The sequence below is a fragment of the Mesoplodon bidens genome, assembly GCF_964165515.1.
Source record: "Mesoplodon bidens genome assembly, chromosome: 4".
NCBI lineage: Eukaryota > Metazoa > Chordata > Mammalia > Artiodactyla > Ziphiidae > Mesoplodon > Mesoplodon bidens.
Genome location: NC_138160.1, coordinates 57,948,883 through 57,971,045, shown reverse-complemented (window position 1 = coordinate 57,971,045; position 22,163 = coordinate 57,948,883). Strand labels below are relative to the sequence as shown.

The 22,163-nt window shown below is 39.8% G+C and overlaps 1 protein-coding gene across 4 annotated transcripts in view; it reads left to right on the top strand.

The window, feature by feature from the left end:
• Positions 1–22,163, top strand: part of MRPS27 (mitochondrial ribosomal protein S27) — a 128,767-nt gene that overhangs the window by 62,664 nt on the left and 43,940 nt on the right. For all 4 annotated transcript variants that reach the window (XR_014015687.1, XM_081231993.1, XM_081231992.1 and 1 more), the window contains exons 5-6: positions 15,966–16,080; positions 19,548–19,626. Coding sequence is in view for 3 of the 4 variants with exons in the window: in XM_081231993.1 (XP_081088119.1) it covers positions 15,966–16,080; positions 19,548–19,626 (194 nt within the window). In the remaining variant the exon portion in view is untranslated. The remainder of the gene's footprint in view (positions 1–15,965; positions 16,081–19,547; positions 19,627–22,163) is intronic.

Genomic DNA, 22,163 nt, shown 5'->3' with positions numbered 1-22,163 from the left:
GAGAAGCCCTGTCTTAACAATACTCTTAATGCTTAGCATACCATCCATGTAGGGTCTTAATATGTGTACACAAATGTTTTCAGTAAAATGGTTTAGATTGAACAAATAATTCAAAATTTAGTACTGTGATTTCTTTTTGGCCTTTTTTGAAGGATATTAGAGTTGAAAGGGTTATTGAGAGACTTTTTTAGCATCTTGTTTCATAATTTATTAAAATTGAAATCCAGAGAGGTTAAGTGTCTTACTCAAGATGTTTCCTTCTTTTTTAAACAGAGGATATTACTGCTGAAATAGTACATTTTCTTTATCATCATTACTTTTAACATTATATATCCATTGACCAACCATAGAGAGATCAAAGAGCCTGTAGATGTCTTCTGATTAAACGTGACAGATTGAACATATGTGCTTAACCCCATTCCCTACCAAAATCTCCACAAGTATGTCAATAGAGGGTAAAAAAGATAAAAACCTACAGAATAAAGAGAACAAGAGAGGAGGCAACAAAATTTTGGAAGCTAGAAAACAGATGGACAGGAGGTAATGAACTTCTTAGCAGAAAGAGAAAGCTGCAACTTAAACTAGCAGGAGAGGAAATCTGGAAGCAAGGTGGTTCATACCAGAGGACCCTAGAAAGGCTCATAAATAAAAAGCAGCAGGTAATTCCCAAAGAAGAGATATGGGTGGAACTGAGGCAGATTAATTAGAGGTTTTCATAAGAAGTAATGAAATGCCCAGATTGTTTCTCTCCAACCCTAGCAGAAGGGTGGTTTTCTTTCTGGAGAGTTGAGGCAGAAAGGCTCTGGACCTGAGGATACAAGCCTTATTATGCCTCTCAGGGAGGAGACTGGGGGAGTCCTCTCTGAGCAAACTGACCAATGCAAGAGAAAAGACCTATGCATTCCTTGGGAGCCCTCCAACAAAATAACGCTGCCCGGCTACCCTCGCAAAAGCGTGAGATGGAAGATAAGAACCTGTTGTTTTCATTTCTACATTCCTGCCACGCTGAATTCAAGTTTAGTACTCAGAGTGACACATTTTTTATAAAGAAGGCTGTCTCAATGCAAGCTAACTACGTCTGGTGCTTAACAACAACCAGCAATCTGTTTCAAACACTATGGGGAAAACCACCTGTGTCGGATTCATTACAAGCTCTTAGACGAGATATTTATCCTCTGCAGTTCCAATTTCCTACTCTGTAAAAAGGAAAAAGTGTATATAAAGTACTTAGGATAATGCCTAGTACATAAGTGTTCAGTACTTTTTAATTAATAATACTGTTACTCATTATCATCTTCTCATCATTAATCTCAGTAATAGTTAAAGATTTTGCACAAACTGATCCAGGAAGAGGAAGCTTTCCCTCAGTTTGATTTTTTTGGTTAAAAAAAGATCTAAATACTCAAAACAAGCAAGTGCTTTAGTATGTTGTACTCTTTTATAAGCATTCATTTCTAGAAATATATTGGGTTGGCCAAAGGGTTCATTCTTTTTTTTTTTTCCGTAAGATGGCTCTGGTAGCGCTTAGTTGACTTTAACTTCATTCGAAACAATTTTGTTAGATTGTATGTGACAGCTGTCATCTCAGCCTGCATTTAAAAAAAGACATCAAAATTGGTGAATTTTTATGTAGCCATTTTACTATTGAAGATGGAAGGGAAAAAGCAACATTGTCAGCCCATTATGCTTTATTATTTCAAGAAAGGTAAAAATGCACCTGAAACACAAAGATTTGTGCAGTGTGTAGAGAAGGTGCTGTGACTGATTGAACACGTCAAAAGTGGTTTGCGAAGTTTCGTGCTGGAGATCTCTCGCTGGACGATGCTCCGTGGGCGGGTGGAGCAGTTGGAGTTGATAGCGATGAAATAGAGACATTAATTGAGAACAATCAGCGTTATACCACTCGGAAGATAGCCGACATGCTCAAAATAACCAAATCAAGTGCCGAAAATCAGTTGCACCAGCTTGGTTATGTGAATCGCTTTGATGTTCGGGTTCCACATAAGTTAAGTGGAAAAAAACCTCCTTGACCATATTTCTGCATGCAATTCTCTACTTAAACATAATGAAAACATGCCATTTTTAAAACAAATTGTGACGGGAGATGAAAAGTGGATGCTGTACAATAATGTGGAACGGAAGAGACGGTGGGGCAAGTGAAATGAACCACCACCAATCACACCAAAGGCTGGCGGTCTTCATCCAAAGAAGGTGATGTTGTGTATATGGTGGGATTGGAAGGGTGTCCTCTATTATGAGCTCCTTCTGGAAAACCAAACGATTAATTCCAACAAGTACTGCTCCCAATTAGACCAACTGAAAGCAGCACTCAACAAAAAGCGTCTACAGAAACAGAAAACAGAAAACGCATAGTGAACAGAAAATGCATAATCCTCCATCTGGATACAAGACCGCATGTTTCTTTGATGACGAGGCAAAAACTGTTACAGCTTGGCTGGGAAGTTCTGATTGATCCGCCGTATTCACCAGACATTGCACCTTCAAATTTCCATTTATTTTGGTCTTTACAAAATTCTCTTAATGGAAAAAATTTCAATTCCCTGGAAGACTATGAAAGACATCTGTTCTTAAAAAGTTTTGGGAAGATGGAATTATGAAGTTGCCTGAAAAAATGGCAGAAGGTAGTGGAACAAAAGGGTGAATATGGTTGTTCAATAAAGTTCTTGGTGAAAATGAAAAATGTGTTTTTAGTTATTACTTAAAAATTGAAGGCACTTTTTGGCCAACCAAATACTTCAGGTATTGCTGATAAATTAGACTTTCCTAAGGTTGCATGGGATTATGGAAAAATCCTAGAAATGATCAAATTCTGTGGTCACTGTAGCAACAGCTTACCCCATCTTTCTCTCCTTTTTGGAGCCTATCTTAACACAGGATTCTAAAACACAAGTTAATAGTGGTTAGTTATACGTATCCACACTTTTTGTTTTCAACGTGAGAAAAACTATTGTGTTTTTCGTAGATATCCCATTAACTCGGTGGCCCTTTACTGTTGTGTGGCTGTCGTCAGCTGCCTTGTCCAAGTTGTCTGAAGGGGCTGATGGCACCATTGGGTTGGGGGCAGGAGTGGGAGCTTTCAGCCTTAAACTCTTTCTTGGGTAGAAAAGTGATGGAAAAGAGGGTTCTTGGCTGCTTGGGGGGTGGGAGCGGGCAAAGGTTGCAGGTTGGGCAGTGGCTTGTTTGGTGGCAAATGGGTTGCCTTGTTGCTCTTTTCCTGATTTCCTAGGCTTAGATGGGTGGCATGTCCTATGTAGATACTCTTTCCTTCCTCTGAGATTCTACCCCACACACAGATCTGAGCCATAAGCGTACTTGGCAGCTCTCTTAGGAGTGGTTTAGTGTATCTTCAGTAGGTGTCTGTACTCCTTAGTTGTTGACTCCAGCCACAGGCTGCTGGGCACTGAGCAGACAGAGGACTCAAAGCATAAACTCTACTGTGCTGTAACCCTGCGTCGCCAAGCTTGTGAAAACCAGTCCAAGGGCCCGAGAGCACTAATGGGTAAATTAACTCCTCATCAGGTCACCTCCCAACTCCCTTCTTTGGGAGAAGGGAGCCTGGACCTTTTTCTCTGATAAATAAGATCAGAAACCCTGCTACCAGTCATCAGACTGACTGGCACACCCTGTACTGGCTGGCTTTGAGCCTTTGGGATTGTGAAAAGCCTCTCTCTTCTCTCCTCTGGTTCACCTTCCAGCGCCTCCTTTGAGACCGCGTCTAGAGGAGTGAGGGGTAGGGGACTCTTCGCTTTCTTACTGAGACTGTCCTTCCCCTTCTGTTCCATCCCTGTTGGCTAGTGGCAGTCAGGTGTTTGCTGCACAGGTGCCCAGCACCGTGCAAGTCACGTCCTATGTGGAGAAAAGTAGTCCTAAGAGCTCACATTTAACTGAGCGGCCCTCAGCATGCGGCTGCCGTCAGCCACCCTGTCCAGGTTGCCTGAAAGCGCCGTTGCAGCCGTTGCACTGAGCACATCACCTGTCTTCTCTCTCCAGCCTGAATTTCAATCCAGAGGTGTACCACACAAGTGGGCACAGCTTTTACCCACATTCTACAAATTAGGATCCTGAGGTTTTAGAGTCAGTTTCCTGGGGGTATAGGTCCGTCTGCTGCCAGATCTCACCTCTACTTCTCTACTACCAAAAGCAGTTCTGACCCAGGCCTTAGCCTCAGGAAGGACACACTTGAGGCAGCGAGTAAGCAGTACCAGACAGAATGCCATCAAGTGCTATATCAAGTAGGCCATAACACTAATATTTCTTGTTTGTGTGCATATTTCTACTCTGCTTGGTTCCCAAAAGGATTAAAAGTTGTCAAAATACTTAACCCAATTCTCCTTTGATTTTCATAGTAACCCAGTGATAAAGGCATTATCACCTTTATTTTACAGATGACAAAACTCATTCTTGGGTTGATTTAACCAGTCAGTAAGCGAGTCAGGGCTGGGCTCCATTCAGATGCAGAGCAGCAATCACCTTGTCAGGGATGTTCCTGGTGACGATGCTGATTAGTTTCCACAGGAAAAGTAGCATCCTAGCCTCCCTCATGTCTCAGGTAGCAGAAATTTTGTTGTTTCTGTCCCTACCCTTCTACCCCTGGAGAAGCACACATTACTGTGGTTTGGCTCAGTTCTCTATCAGACAGGCCCTTGAATACAGAGTTAAAAGGCATATGTACCCTAAAGTACTCAACACAGGACACATCCCTAGGCAATAAAGGTATAAAAACATGCCTGAGAGTGATGGCCACCAACTTTCCTCCTCTGGAAAGTGAGAGGAGGAAGGTACAACTTTCTATATGTAATATTTTTATTTTTAAAATATATTCAAAGAAAACAAAATGATTATTGGGAAAAGGAGAGAAACATTGAATTTACTTTTCTACTGAGAGCTGACTTTTAGAAAATTGAGTACCAGAGTGTTATGAAATAATCAGTGTTGTATAAATGAGGAATTGTATTATAATGCTTCTGAATTACCCTTCTATGCTTGTTTTAGATGCTCACAAAATACTTGGTTTTTGATAATCCCAATCTAACCTCATTGAAGGCAAGAAGTATATTTGCTTATCTTTGTCACTTAGTGTCCAGCAGAATATCCCGATTCATAGTAGGCTGATGAATGATCACATGCAGATGAGAGCAGCTTTGTCCTCACCACATGCTCCATTCTGTTGGAATAAGTGATTCCATATAGGTACAGTAGCAGAACTATTCTCTCTAGTTTAACACTCAACTTTTCCTTAATTGTTCTCTGTTTAAAAAAAAAAATTTCTTTTTAACTAGCTCCCTTGCTTTTTTGCCTAAAGTTAGTGAAGGAAAAATTGTGCCTGTTCACTGAAGGCTGCATGCATTGTAGGAGCCGGGTACACGTGGATAGCCTATAGCTGCTGCAGGTGAAATTGCACTTGATGTGCATTCATAAAGGACGGGCTCCCACTCCTTCCAGCTCACTGTAATTGTTCAGCAGATGAGCTAATGGCATTTAGGAAGCTAGGGAAGCAAAGGTATTTTCATAGCTTGTTTCTCCCTCCTCTCCCACAAAACATGGCCACGATCTGACACACGATCAACGGGCGCAGCCCTTTTTAGGATGCAGGAGATGCTTCCCTGTGTCTGTGGCTCACAATGGCAAACAATAGAGACTTCTGCGATGATATTTTGCCTCCCTGGTGTTCAAACTTCTTCAGTTAAGCCTGTCTGGAATCTATTTAAATGTTATCCATCAAAGCTTTTCTTTTTTTTTTTTTTTAATAAAAGGGGGAGTGAACGTGGAACCAGAGCAAAGACTGTATCTTTGCCAAGATGCTCTCTCCTCTCCTTGTGACTCATCCTTAGAAAAGCAGAGGGACTTTGGAAAGCTGCCTGCAGTCACACTGAGACAGCTCTCCTGGCACTTTCAGACATTTTAAAAATTTTCTTAAGCAATAAAAGATGTTTTTCAAATTGTTCATTCCCTCCTTCTGGGCCAGCCTAACAGCTTTTGTTTAGCTGTAGCATGGTGGTTGTATGGAAGTCTTGCCAGCCAGAACAGACGAACCCAGGCCTTTGTTTTTAGAGTATTACTAAGGAATTAGCTCTTCCCTGTTTAAAATTGATAATCATTCTTTCTTAAATGATTGTTATCATGTTGCATTTGGTCATTCTTAAGAATTTTCTTAGTATATTGTGATGTACAATTTTAAATATTCAGCTATTAAAAAGTTTGGTTTTAGTATGGGGGTGCTAGCTTGAGCTAAATAGAGGAGCTGCTTATTAAATGTAGGCAGTCTGGTTTTTACCATTTGGCAGCACAGGAAAGAAAGGACATCTTAATTCTCTTACCTTCATGTATAAATAAGGCTGTTTTGGTAATTGGTAAATTAAAGCTTCCAGAAAACCAGTTAGACTAACAAATCTAATCGTCAGTTTTCAAATTTCTTTCCCTTTTAGCTGCAAAAAATGATTATGTCCTTTTATGGTTCCAGAAACTGTCAAGTAATTTCTTAATATCCCTGTGACCACTCCCATATCACTCCCCCATTTTTGAAGGGTTCAACCATCTCTGCTCTAAGAATTACCACTTAACAGGGGTTTGATACCAAAAATAAGTAAGTTATGGTGGTGAACTATTTGGATGTTTATGCCTGCTTAGCAATAATTTAAGGAGTAAAAGAAAGTAGCAACATACATAAACAATTTGTGTTTTATAGGAAAGTTACTTTGGATGGCTGACTCTTAGATACAAATTGAATACAATGAAGGATTCATTTGAGTAGAAAATCCTTTACTTAGGGAGGGATCAATTGCTAAAATCTTTATTATCTTACAAAACTTGATCTCCAATTAAAATCTACTTTTAAGGACCTTGAATTTAATTTAGTGATTGTATCATTTCATCTTGAAATTTTAGATGCCAGTTTGTGAGGTCTGCTGTCCCCATAATAGTCTATGTAGACTGCCCAAGCTGGGTGAAATGATACTCACCTGACTGGGGAATGAGGCTAGTGGAATAGAGTAGAATCAGATGTGGACTGAATGGTAGCTTTTATCTTTGAGTCTCTGTTCTCTTATTTGTATCACTACCATTTTTCTAGTTTAATAGAGGCGTGTAAATGTATGATGTTTTAATGAATGGATTAGACTTATTATTCTTCAGTCATTAAACATGGGAGCTGGAAGGAGTTTCAGGGGTCTGGTCTAGTTGAGTTCCAGTGTATTTTGTCTGACCCATACAATATGTTTTCAAAAACAGTGTAACTAGGCAGCTACTTTGCTTGATAATAATACAAGTAGCTTTGTACCTATTGTCTTACATGCTTCTTCATGCTTTTTTTTTTTTTTTTTTTTTTGGCGGTACGCGGGCCTCTCACTGTTGTGGCCTCTCCCGTTGCGGAGCACAGGCTCCAGACGCGCAGGCCCAGCGGCCATGGCTCACGGGCCCAGCCGCTCCGCGGCATGTGGGATCCTCCCGGACCAGGGCGCGAACCCGCATCCTCTGCGTTGGCAGGCGGACTCTCAACCACTGCGCCACCAGGGAAACCCCCTCTTGATGCATTTATATTAACTGACTGGCCCCTGCAGACATTTGAGTGTATGATCTAGATAATCCTACCTTTTCATTTTACAGTTGTAAGAACTGAAACCCCAAGGATCGAGTGACTACAAAGTCAAACGGCTAATTCAGAGCAATTCCAAAACTGTTTCTTTGTTTTTAGTAGGTTAGAGATCTTTGTCAAACTGCAGAGATGTTTCTTAAAGATGTCTTACAAATAAAAGAATTGAAAGGCAGTGGTGGAATAGTAAGAGTAAACAGACTAGTTTATAGTTTGGGTCCTGGAGTTATCTTGCTTATCTTGGATAAATCATTTCATCTCATTGGACACCAAGATTCCTCATCCATAAAGTAAAGGAATTAGACTAGACGATTTCACGTCACCCAGTACAGGCCTTGGTAAGTAGTGACTTCTCAATAAATAGTTTAATGAACAGTGGTTATTAAAGGCCCCTACCGGCACTAAACTATAGATTCTCTAATTCTATATGAACTTTTCTTCCTTCCCCATCCCCAATTTACTTGGCCTGGATGGCTTTCAGAGTCTCTTCCAATCTTGAGAGGAGTCTTAAGTTTTTTGATTTAGAACTTGTTAGGGGGAGGTCTTTGAACTCATGTGCTCTATCGTCTATTCTCCTGTTTTTGGTTTCACTCTCCCGTCAGCTTGTCTGTTCCCTGAACTTACTGCACTGCAGAATCCATGTATCCTTTTATGTATGATGGGAAGGGGGCAGCAGGGGGCAGAAGTGAGGAGTAGGTAGCTTTCCAGAATGACCACGTATTATTCCACATTCTCTGCCATCTCTGAGATTCTCTTTGTGCCTTGCACAAAAAAGGTAGCATTTCCTCCTGGCTTGGTCTGTTTATAGGCAGGATAATACTTCAAAACCGGAAGTGGATTATCGTTTCAAATATAAATAATACTCATGAGTTTCAACATACATTATTGGTATTTATACAAGTCTAAGCAGGCCTGGTCACTATTGCCAAATCATCAGACACCTACTGTTGTAGGTCACAAAAAGATAGAAAACTTGTCCCCTGCCTTTTAAGAGCTTAAAGCCATAATAATGAAGTCAGTAGAGTTACAGAAATAGAAGCTAGTTATGAATTTGGGTTGTATAACTGGAAGTAAATCCAATCTTACCTTTTGCTGTAAACAGAATCCTTTGAGATTCAACTTTTCCATGTGTTAGAGAATCAAAATGTTTAAAACACTGTGAAGCTTTTCTTCTTTATTTAAAATAAAAGATCTGATTCTTAAGAAATCCAGATTAGTGATGAGCTTCTCTTCCATCAAAAATACCCCAAAAGAGATCCATAATCTCACACACAAAAACACACATAAATCCGCTCAACACCAGCTTAACTCTTCCCTGCTTTTATGCTGGTGTGCTTCGTCCCCTGGGCCAGTCCTCTGCCTGCTCATTTCTTTTGTGGCAGACTTAATCCCGACAACTTCACTAAGCCTGGAATACTCCAGAAATCCGAAATGCTATTCCTTTGTCTTCCTCCTTTTTCTTTCACACCTCCCCCTTCCTCAGAACTCTTAAGATATATAGTCTACCCCTGGTTAATTAATATATGTGATTTTCCTGCCTTAGTCATCGTATTATTTATGATTTTGCAGAAATTATGTCTGAAGTTCCTAGCCAAAACTTTAGAAGACATCAGGAAATGTTGGCATCTTTTTAAAACTGGCTCATTTATGGCTCATAGATTTCCTACTGAAAACCAAAAATATTTCCCTTATCTCTGCCCGACCCAAGCCAGTTCCCACAACTCTATGTGTTTTTATAAATAGGACTGGTTCCAAAATCCAGTTTTTCTCAGCTTCCTGCTGTCCTGAGCTGAAGGCCGTCTTCCTTTAGCCTCACCTTACACTCCACCATCTCTCAGGCATGAAGCTAACCTGTGTATCCACCTTGCAAGTGGCTGGAGAAGCCCCACCAGGCACTTCCGGGTGCAATTTCACTGACAGATCAGTTGTTGGCTACAAAGACAGACGTTTTATGCTTTTAGGACCATCGCCAGGAGGGCACCTCAGCAATCACTGTAAATACTTTTTTCTTCTCCAGTTCTCGCCACAAATAATCCTTCCCCGTTATCCACATGCATCACCTTTTGGAGGCTGACAAAAATAGTAGGCTTCAGACAAAGAACAGTTGGCTTCATCTGACTGGCTCCTGTGCTTTGTATATTTACCATGAGAGGAGGAGCAGCAGAGCATAGAGTCAGTCTATAGGTTTTTTTCTTTCTGTATCTGAAGGGAGAGATGTCATCTTTAAGATTGTTTGAAACTAGAGGAAACTGGGTAGACCAGCAGGGTTAGACTACAGACCATCTGGCACAGGGTAGCTACTTAGTAAATATTTTCTTAGTGAATGAAAAATGTGTCCCCTATATTGAGAGATGTTGATCTGGCTAAACAATAGCCAGATCAGAGAGAAGACAGAATAGTTTAGGGATATATGTTCTACTTGGCCTTGCTTGTTTTCTAGTCCACGAATGGATATGGAAAATAGAGTATTTCTCCTAGAGTAGTTTCTTGGATGTGAAATGGTATATTTCATTATACCAGGTGAAATGCTGGTGACCTCATTTTTAAGCCCAGGGTATGACAAATTTAGACTTTGATATCTAGCGAGTCCCTCTGTTTTCCATCTTCACTTTAAAATGTGTTATTATGCTGCATTTATTTAGCACTTCACATTTGTAAAATTCTATGCCTGTGTTATTCTCTACCAAAAAATCCACTTACTTGTTACCCTTATTAGAATGGCAAACAGGGATACCAAATGTCTCGTGGCTGTGTATAGAACTCAGAGAAAACTACTTGTAAACTGGATTTTAATTTTTTCAAGTTTTATTTTGGAAATTGGCAGAATGTAAATTACAATTGAACTGAAATTATAGTTTTATTACCTTATTTGCTTTTCCTCTTATAAAATTAATAACTCTAGGGTTAGAAAGCATCTCGAGGAGGTTATCTGTATAAAATTTGCTCAGATTAAGCAGCAAACCTTGGAGAGGTTGATTCTAAAGGAGGCATTAGGAATTTTTAGGGTTGATAGAACTGTTCTTATAGCTTGACAGTGGTGGTGGTTACACAACTGGATGCATTTGTCAAAATTCACAGACAGATTCACTGAAAAGTGTGAATTTTACTGTTTGTATGTTATATCTTTATAAACCTGTTTTTTAAAAAAGAAAAAAGCATTAGAACTTTAAAAAAAAAGACATTTTTATCTGCCTAAGAGGTAGATAATGAATTCATTATGTACAAGCCCAAACTTGGGCATTTGCAAGGGCAATGTTTTAAAAGGAGGGGATTCTTGCTCTCGGTGCATCACTTAGTGCACACGCAGGACATATTTGTTGAAAAGTTAAAATTACCGTGGGCTTCCCTGGTGGCGCAGTGGTTAAGAATCTGCCTGCCAATGCAGGGGACATGGGTTCGAGCCCTGGTCCAGGAAGATCCCACATGCCGCAGAGCAACTAAGCCCGTGCGCCGCAACTACTGAGCCTGCGCTCTAGAGCCTGTGCTCCAGCAACAAGAGAAGCCACCGCAATGAGAAGCCCACGCACCGCAACGAGGAGTAGCCCCCGCTCACCACAACTAGAGAAAGCCCGTGTGCAGCAACGAAGACCCAACGCAGCCATTCAATCAGTAAAATAAATAAAAATTTTTAAAAGGTTAAAATGACCTGAAGTTCCCCTATAAAAGTAAGAATCTGGAATCTCAAGCAAGAAAGTGGTTTTAATCTAGAATACTGATGTCTTTATTATCAGTTCCTATATTAGACTCCTATATTAGCCCCCTTTTTCAAACACTTGACAAAGATATAATAGTCATTAGAAAATTATTGCATCAGAACTTGGTTTTATTTGTGGTAGTTGGGGGCAGCTAATAATTGACAAAAGCAGAATTTCCAGCAGGATGCAAAAGAAAGTAATTATCCTTGTAGAATAAGAAAGTGCGCAGCCATGACAATCAGATTCTGGTTTGAATAATCACATGATACCCTCTTGCTCTTTGGTTCTAGTTCAGGGAAGCGCTCAAACCTTTCAATAAGTGCCCACTTTGCTTCATTGATAAGGCTCCCCGTCTGCACTAGACTCTGAAGCCAGCTGTGTTTTCTTCTTGGCACTCTTCCTGTCCTCCTTTTACCCCAGCCCCTCACCCATCTCCATGTCTACCCAGCTCGGGGGCTGAGGTTTCCATCTGTAAAGCCTGTTGCTACAGGATACAGAATTCACTCGGGAGGAGGGAAAGCTGCATGTGTGTGTTTAAGGATGGTGGCTCTCATAATCAGATAAATGTTGTGGAAAGCTTGCTCATTCACATGGAAGAGCCAGCGCTGCAGCTAAATGGTGGAGCCGCTGAGCTCCAGGCTCTGGCATCTGTGCATTAGCCCTGCTCAGTCAGGAGCGCTTTTATTTGTGATACTGAAATAGCTGAGGAGCATCACCACTTTTGCCTTCAACAATAACCTTTGGTTGAACCCATGGAAAAAAGGCTGTATCGCTTTTTTTTTTTTTAATGCAATGATGAAATTGGTCACAAATAGGAAATCCCATGTGACTTATACACACAATGAGGTACCTCCTATGTAATCATAGTAAGTCTCTGGTGTTTTACTTTTCACTCTTGACTTCCTTTATATAACTGCTCTTCCCTTCTAAGATATCTCAAAGGTATCAAAGACTTTTTCCCCATGTCATGCATCCTGTGATTCTGCTCTCCTTCCTTCCTGGTGACATCAGTCTTGAATGAACAGTAGTGCTGGTGAATGTCCTGAAAAGCCCGGAATGTAACCTGATTTTTGAGGAGAGGAAGCTTCTCAGTTCCTGCCGTTTGACTTGCCTGGGCAAGTTCTGTCTTGCACTGTGGACAGTTATCTTCAGCCGTAGGATACCAGCTTTGGGGACTAGTAAAGCCGGAGCTTAAGAGCACACTTCATTCTCTCCTTCTCCTTCTTGTGCCCCTCCTTCCTTCCAAGAAAACACTCATGTCCTTAGGATTGTTGTCAAGTTTGCTTCTGTTTTGTAAGCGGGAAGCTCAGAATGTCTCTTGCCTTCATGAGCACAAGCATTGTTGGGGTTATTTGGGTTGCATTTGTTTATCTTTTCCCCACTCACACGGTTTGCCTAGCTTGGCAGCCTGCTGGCCTGGACAATAATAAAGCTTCTGTCGAGGTGAGCAAACAGCTGATGGCATGGGGCACAGAGGGGACTCCTACAGTAGCTGCCTGTAATCTGCCAGGCTGGTGGTCAGAGTAGGCAAGAACAAAAGCCAGTCTGTTTGCAGGCAGTTTGGAAAATCAATGTGTTAGTTGTGTTCTTGTCTCTTTGCCTTTCTTTTGGCCAAAAGGGAGAATGCTGGTCCAGCAGTTTGCAGAATCGTTCCAGGCAAGTACCCATTCCAGAGACTTACCTGCCTGCCATATTTCCACCGGCTGTTCTGAAAAGGGCCCGAGTTTTTCTGTCTGAACTGCTTAAAAAGCCACTGACAGAGAATTCTTAAACTCAACATCCAAAGTTGGACCCTACTATTCCAATGTTTTGAGTGGTTTATATTCTAGATAGTTACTCACATAAGTTGTGTGCTAATTTTTTTTTTTAATGCTGATGAGGGCTTAAAAAGGAGTTTATTTGTTGCCTGACTAGGAAATGCAAGAATTGCACTTTGAGCAACATATTTCATAATATATGTGTGTTTGCCTCTTATTCCTAAATTGATTTAATATTGTCACTTAGTTGAAAATGTCCTAGTCATGGTTGTGTATCTGGATTATTAGGTCTTACAGAGCAGAGATCACACCAAGTAGCCCTGTTCCAGGATGGGAGTGAGAGTGAACTTAGTAAAGACCCATGTGAGTCTGTTGACACATCTTTCAAAGGACAGCCGTGCAGATGATTATATTAGTTGTCTTGAGTTACCTTCCCTTTAGGCTTCTAAGAAATAAAAGGTGATAAGGAAAGGTTTGAGAAGAAAAGACTTTTCTGTTCATCCATGTGTTAAAATTAGCCTCAGAAGGTTAGCAAATGGCTTTAAACAAATTTTCATTTGTGCTTTGAAGGTCTATAACTAGATTCTATCAATCTTTGTTCCTCTTTTTCAAAGGCTAAAAATGGTCTGCTGATTGTGAATAAGAGAAAAGGGTGTTTGGTTGGATGTGATCTTGGTGCTCTTATTTTAAATTCCATCAAAAAGAAAAGTAATAACTTTAGTGGTCATTGGAGACATCCTAAAGCAGCAGATAAGATTTAAATAATCGTGGGTAAAGGAGATAATTGACATTTTTTGTTTTGTTTTGTTTGTTTGTTTTCAAAGGAAAAATAGACTAAACCTAACAGCCACTACTACCAAAAATACCTCTAGCATCTAGTAGTGCCCTTTGCATTTTTAGTGTTTATCACGCCCCCCTCCCCCATGTTATTGTTAAACTGGTTTATATACCTTATTTTTGTAATGAGATTATAAATACCCCAAACAGGGAATTTACAATTCTACAATATACCATAGAAGTTAACATAATGATCAATACATTACTGCATTTAATACGTGCTGATTAAAGCTCTTTTTTTATTTGTCAAAAACCTATTGTGGGCCACAAATTGTGTCAGGCACTGAGGAACCAGTGTGGAGCAAGGCAGTCACTGCCCCTACTTACTGCCCAGGGAGCCTACAGGCTAGCGAGAAAGCATCACCATCTTTAGGCAGTACACCTGGTATTTCACTTGACTTTTTTTTTTTTTTTATAAAATTAGCTGTTAATTGGCCATTACACTTTAAATCTCAGATTTTTCAGAGTAACAAGGAGTGACCCTCAGGTGGCTCAACTTCTGATTTTAAAATGTGAGGGAAAGCATGAAATACTAAAAGATATAGTTTGTTTCATTTCTATGCAGAGGATCTCATTAGACCTACTATCTAGGGCACTTATACAGTGGCTTTCTCTGGCTAGGTCACTCTCATCTTAAACATAATTTGACATATTTCTATCCTTCTGCTTTTATCTAAAGGGGTTAATTCTGTAAAGAAAGAGTGAGAGAGACATTTTCCAGCCAAATCTAAGGCAGTCAAAAAACTCGACAGAGCTAGATGACTTTAAATCCATAAAACATCTTCAGATCTTATTTTTGTCAAATCTCTCACCAGATCACTAATAAATAGCCTAAATTAAATACTACTTCTCACTTGCTCTCTTTTTCTCAGCTTTTACTTTGGCAGAGAACCTGTTCAGCAGGAAACTATCCCAATGCCAGATGGCAGGAAATAGCAGGTGGCAGATTGAATAACCAGCCTTTGAAAAACACCAGTATTAGCCTCTAGCCCCAATTCTCAAATATGGCACAAAATTCTTTCACTTTAAGTTTTTGTCTTGCCTTTTGTTTTTAAGAAAACTGCTTGAATTTTGTGGGGTCCAGGGATTGACTTGCTTCCTGAATGGTCAAAGTGGGGACTTCAGCTGACACGAGATGATGTTTGAGGAACTGTCCCGATCAAAGCAGATAAACAGAGGCCTCCTCACACACTCACACCTCTCACCTGAGTGAGAGGTCTCCCCTCTCACTCAGCCTTGGGGCACAGACCCCTAAGGGCAAGGAGAAGCCGCTCCAACCAGTGTGTGCCAACTCAAGGCAAGAGCAGCCTTCGAATTCCTTTCCAAGTTCCGTTCTTTTGTGGGAATACTGGTACTGTTATACACCTCAGCTTGGGCTGCTTAGGCCTTTTAAAACCATGTGGGGAACAGTAGGAAGCAAGAGGAGATAGACTGAAATGCTGGAATAGGGCTGTGAGAAAGCGTGAGATAGACTGAAGCGCTGGAATAGGGCTGTGAGAAAGCATGATCGCGGACTCTGGAGGGCCTGAATGCTAAGTTTTGCTCAGTTTTTTTTTTCTTTTTTGTTTTCTTTCAGTTCACTAAAGAGTGTCCTAATTTCTCCTAAGTGCCACAAGAAATAGCAATATAACTCAAAGCTGATTTTCCTCTAGAATTGTTATGCTATCCTAGTTTTCATTTTTGCTTCATCTGTTTTATTTTAAACTTCTAAAGTATAAGCTTCCACATGTCTTCTAATGAAATGTGTACTTATGTAATACCATGGTTAGTAGAGCATATTCCTGAGATCATTTGTGTAAATCTCATGTTAAAACAACGTATTGAATTGGGGGTATAAATAAGGAACAAAATTTTTATACTCTTTTTGTTTATTATTATTTGGCCTTCTTTTTCCCATTTCAGACTTTATAGTGAACGAGTTTTACCCTCAAGCTTTTATCAACTGTTGGTCTTTATGACTTTTATGATCACATTGACTGCACCTCAGGACCTGCTGATGGAAGAGGGATTTTGGCATTGACATTTAAGAGTTAACCCCAGTTTTCTCTCTTCTTATGCTTTATTTAGATTTCGACACAGCCCCAACTGCTGGTACCTGAGAGATTGGACTGTCCACACCTGGATTAGGCAGTGTCTAAAATATGGTGCACAAGACAAAGCCTTATATACCCTTGTAAATAAGGTGAGTGGTTTCCTGGCATTTGCAGCTTATTCTCCTGAGTTTAGGTGATTTGGTGTTTGTACCATTACAGAACAGCAAAGAAGTACAAGAAGTAACTTTTAAATTTATTTGCCCTCAGAAAATCTTTTTAGAATGGAGCTGGTATAAATTAACCAACACATTAAAAGTAAACATTCCGGTAGCTGCGGCTTTTCCAAGCACAGTGACTTAAAAATGGAGTGGTAAAAGCAAAAGGTAATCTAATCGCAAGAACTTTGTTGGTGGTCATTTCATTCTTGATCCCTAAGTCTTGGATTTTTTGCCTAGTTCCCTTTGGTGAAGTTTAGAGAAAAAGACATGACCATTTTGCTGGAGTGTGATCTCCAGAGCATTCAGATCATCTTACACATTTTTAAGAAGACAGACTTCCTAGGTTATTCAAAACATGTCTTCCTAAGTCCCTGACTCCTCCCCTCAAGCCCCAGAGCCCCTGTGATCAGGGTCTTTCTGCATGTTATACTCTACCCAAGGGTTGAGTCTTCATTCCCTTCACAGTATGAAATAAATACAAAATAAGCAAAAGTTTAGGATGTTATTATTGTGAGCCTCAAGCTACAATCCTAGTTTGACCCTTAACAAGACTTTAACAATATTTCTGTGGAAATGTATTATTTCTATAGTGTCACTGGACCTTCTATGGCAGACCTCAAAAAGAAATACTAATTTTGGTTTTGGGAGTTCTTGTTCCCATGACTTGGGCCTAATTTAACTTAATATACATTTCAGATAGTTTGTATGTGAGATGTTGTATTGGGTATGGCATTGTCCCAAAAAAGGAGCAATGTCCTGTCCTTTCCCCTCAGAAAGCTTATAATTTAATAAAGTGGATAAGCAGGTTCACTGATAAATCTAATATTAGGCCGCAGGGGAAGGAATGGATTAACTCTTGCTCTTCAGTTCAGACTTTAATGACACAGATCATACTCAAAGAAGAAGATCCCTACGAAAACAAAACAAGAAGTTCTGGAAAGACAAAAAATGTCTATCTCATTTTCTACTCTTACTAGTCTTTTAGTGGAAAGAACACCAGACAAGGAGTCAGAAGACCCAAGCTATAACCTCATAAATTCTGCCAATTGCTCATAACTTCAGGCAAATAGTTATTCTGTTCTTCTAGGTCTTAGTTTTTTCAACTCTTAAGTCAAGTGAGTTGTACTAAATCAGTGATTTCCAACCCTGGCTGCCCGTTAGAACCACACAAGAAGCTTTTAAAAATTATAGATGCTTTTCTCCACCCCCAAGATTCTAATTTAATTGATCTTTCTGGAGCCCAGGCATTGGTATTTTTTAATTGTTTTTTTAAAAAATAGATTTTATTTTTTTGGAGCAGTTTTGGGTTCCCAATAAAATTGAGCAGAAGGTACAGAGATTTCCCACATGTTCCCTGTCCCCACGTGTGCACAGCCTCCCGAGTGAGCCATTTGTTACAACTGATGAACCTGCATTGACACATAATCACCCAAAGCCCGTAGTTTACATTAGGGTTCACTCTTGATGTTGTGCATTCTATGGGTTTAAACAATGTATACTGACAAGTATCTACCATTGTAGTATCATACAGACTAGTTTCACTGCCCTTAAAATCCTCTGTGCTCTGCCTTTTCATTGGTGTCTTTTTAAAGCTCCCAAGCTGATTCTCATTTGCAGTCAGTGTTGAGAATCACTGACCAGTTGATTTCTAAGGTTCCTTCTGGCTTTAATGATTTATCATTCTAAGATATTTTGTTTTTACCCTGCCTTAGGGATTAGTGCAGATTTGTTTGACTGCTTTGATGAATTTAAACACTGCCCATGAGCTACAACCTTTAAAGCAATGGATTCTCAACTTTTTTTCCATTTCGGCACATCTGAGGCATTCTGTACAGCCTGCTGGTAATAGTGACTCAGTTCAGCAGTGATTTGCACCTGGGGTTTAGGGTTATCAGAATTTCTAAGGGGATGGGTGTAACTGGAAAAAAAAGAATTCCTCAGGTGTTTCTGGTGGTTGATGGGAGGCAGGTGGTGGTGGTGGGGATGAGCCTACTGAAATAAGGATTTAAAACAGACACATGACCACAGCCTAGACCATTAGTAGTAAGACTTGATTGTGCGTGCAAGTCACATGGGAGCCATGGCAACTTCAGACTTCTTGGGTCTTTAAAAACTAGTCTAAGAGACAAGAGATAACAAATGCTGGCAAGAATGTGGCAAAAAGGGATCCCTTGTGCATTGTCGGCAGGAATGTAAATTGGTACAGCCAGTATGGGAAACAGTATGAAGGTCCCTCAAGAAATTAAAAATAGAACTACAGTTTGATCCAGCAATCCCACTTCTGGGTATAAATCCAAAGGAGATGAAAGGACTATCTCAAAGAGATACCTGCACCCCCATGTTCATTGCAGCACTATTCACAATAGCCAAGCCATGGAAACAACCTAAATGTCCATTTACAGATGAATGGATAAAGAAGATGTGGGGTGTGTGTATATGAACATATACATACAATGGAATAGTTAGCCATAAAAAAGGAGATCCTGCCATTTGAGAGTACATGCACAAACCTTAAGGGCATTATGCTAAGTAAAATAAGTCACTCAAAGAAAGACAAATACGTCATGATCTCACTTATATGTGAAATCTAAAAAAGTGGAACTCATAGAAACTGTAGAATAATGGATGCCAGGGACTGGGAGGATGGGAGAAACGGGGAGATGTTGGTCAAAGGATACCAGTTGTAAGATGAGTAAGTTCTGAGGATCTAATGTACAGCACGGTGACTGTAGTTAACAGTACTGTATTGTATACTTGAAAGTTGCCAAGAAAGTAGATCTTAAATGTTCTCACCACTACCACCACCAAAAAAATGGTAATTATGTGAGGCAATGAATTTGTTAACTAGCCTTATAGTAGTAATCATTTTGCAATATATATGTGTGTTAAATTATCATGTTGTACACCTTAAAATTACACAATGTTATATGACAATTCTATCTTAATAAAGTTGGAGAAAAAGCACTCTAAGGACCAGAAAATGCTGCATAATGTGATAATGTGTACTTTCTCATGGGAGTCCATTTTTGCATTGATATTCATACCTTCTGAAAAGAATCACTGAACCAGTGGAGTATGGTGGTTTTTTTATTGTCTTGGTTTGGTTTGGGTTTTTTTTTTTAGTTATGATGAATTGTTAGAATTGAGCTTTATTTTTCAGACGTCAGTTGTCTTATATCAGACACCCACTCACAACTTTCTCACCCTGACCAACAGTTCCAGTTACCAAACTGCATGAGTCACAGCTTCTATTTCACCGTCACAGATGCTGTAAAATGATAGTCAGATATTTTAAAGCTAACGGTGCCAAGCTTTTTCCCGAATAATACATAGGCATAAATTATAAACTGAATTAAATGAATATTTTTTCCCTTATCTTACTTTTATTTTCATTACAGGTCCAATATGGTATTTTTCCAGATAACTATACATTTAATTTACTGATGGATCATTTCATAAAGGAAGAAAATTACAAAGGTAAGATACCAAACCCAGTTCCATTTATAATGGATCTTCAGCTCCCAAAGGGAAGTAAATATAGGCACTTTTACTGTCTTTATTTCTTAATGACTCTCTACATCACTCTTTCAGTCAGAAATAGGTGCGTAGTTGATTTACCAGTTGGCCAGATAGGAGAATCATATTCAGGTCTTTTTCCTCTGAGTTTCTGAAGTTTATTTGTTCATGTCTCTTTGGGCAAAGGACAATGAATTTAGTTAAGCAATAAACCTTGCCTGAGCTTCCATGGCTAGTTAAGATTATATTAATTCAGCTATTAGCTTGACTTTTTTTAGCACCATTTGCTAACTTTCTTTTATTTAAATCACAGTTGTTATAGCATGTGAAGTGTGTAAGTATAAAATCTTATATACTGGAGAGAGTAGTACACTCACTATGAAGGAAAGTCATTTCACCTCCCTAGGCTTTTGTTTCCCCATCTCTAAAGTAAGTGCATTGGTGAACTCTGAGATCTCTTTACCCCCAAAATCCTCTGACCCCATGGAATTAATTTAAAGTGGCTCTTACCTTCAGCTACAATAAGGGAGGCCAAGGAAAGATGGGGATGTGGCAGACCCTACAGAGCAGTCAGGTGGAGCCCTGCCAGTCTCCAGTGGACAGGGAAGGGTAGTACAGCACGCTTGTGCTTGCAGCTACGCAGACAGTGAAGAAGGAAAGAGGAGGCCATGCCGTTGTGTAAAGATACACACTGGCTTCCCCTTCCACCATTTCATCCTCAGGCTTGGTTCTGAGGAGCCATGCCCATGTTAGGGTAGTCACTACCTCAGGAATGTGGATGTGGACTGGTGGTCACTTATGCTTTTATGACACCTGTGATTCCTGTCATTGGGTTACATCCTCTTGTTCTTGCACACCAGCACCCTCAGCCTTTTCCACTGCGTCACTGCCTGAACTCAGTGATTAGGCTGGGGACCTGGGGACCAGTGACCTCTTTGCTTTCTCTTCTCCGGGTCTCTGCTTTATCTTCTCTCTCATAAGGCTTGCAGTTGTTGACTGCCTAAAAACATTTGCTGTGCATTATTATTATTATTATTATTATTATTATTTTTGCGGTACGCGGGCCTCTCACTGCCGTGGCCTCTCCCGTTGCAGAGCACAGGCTCCGGACGTGCAGGCTCAGCGGCCATGGCTCACGGGCCCAGCCGCTCCACGGCATGTGGGATCTTCCCGGACCGGGGCACGAACCCGTGTCCCCTGCATCGGCAGGCAGACTCTCAACCACTGCGCCACCAGGGAAGCCCTGTGCATTATTTTTTGAAATGCTCATTATCCCTTGTCCATTTTAAACATGGACTTCCTGAATTCAACTAAAAGATAATTAGCTTTTGCATGTTTCATCGTCTGTTCTCTGTGAACATCAGATTTAAGAATCCTTATTACTCTATTACTCTATCATTGGAAAATTATGTAGTAGCAGTTTTCTCCCCTCTCTCTTTAAATGTAATGTTGGAAGGGTAAAAGGAGTTTTGGGTTTGGTTTTTTTCTTTTTTTTTCCTTCTAAATTCAGAGTAAATAATATTGAGGATTTTTTAAAATAAAGTTTTGACGAAGATTATTATTGTTTATGGCAAAAATTTAGAAAATGTTATACTTTTTATTGCTAAAATAGGAAATATCAAAGTATATAAATAATTATGGAGGAAAAGGAAATTACTTATACAGATCAACCTAATTTCACTTCCCGAGCTGACTGAAATGAATATAAATTAGAGATAAAATAAATTTGATTTATTTTTCATGTGTAATTTTGGATTCAGTATTGGAACAGTTGGCAAAATGTTTTTTTAAAACTAATTTGTAACTTTAACTGTGTTCTTTTAAAATATCGGTTTGTTGGTGAGATGGGAGTGTTTGTTTAATCTCTTCCAGGTTCTTATTTTGCTACTGACTTACTGGATGACTCCTCCCTGGTCTGCCTGTCTATCTCAGTTTCCCTGTTTGCGAAAAATATGTAGAAATTCTTGCCTGTGGCCTCATGTAGAACCATGACAGCACACACAAAACCAGCTGGCTAGCGACAGCTGCAAATCAGTGCTAACTCTTACGCAACCCTATATGCAAAAATCGGTTAACAGAGCAGCTCAGTCAGTTATTCAAAAACATTTGTTGTGCCTGTGTTATGTGCAGGCACCGTATTTTAACCAATATTAACATTCTCTGATTTAACAACAAATACTAAGGGAAAGAAATTGTTTGAATTTGATTTTCTTGCCTTCTGCCTATGTTGTGAAATACTGAGGGAAAATAAATTAGACCTTGCTCAAGGTCTGGTTTCCTATGATCAGCATTCATGTGAAAACAAATATCTTCTATGTTAAACTCACGGAATTATAACTTATGAATAAGCATTTCCTTTCCATTCTTTCAGTTCTTTTAAATTGAGCCTGATTGTCCTTTTTGTAGTCATCAGTTTTCTGTCTTTGAAATAATACCTGAGATTTAGAATTGTCTCTAGCACTTGTTCTCTTTTGCCCAAACAGGGAGAAAATTCCAGA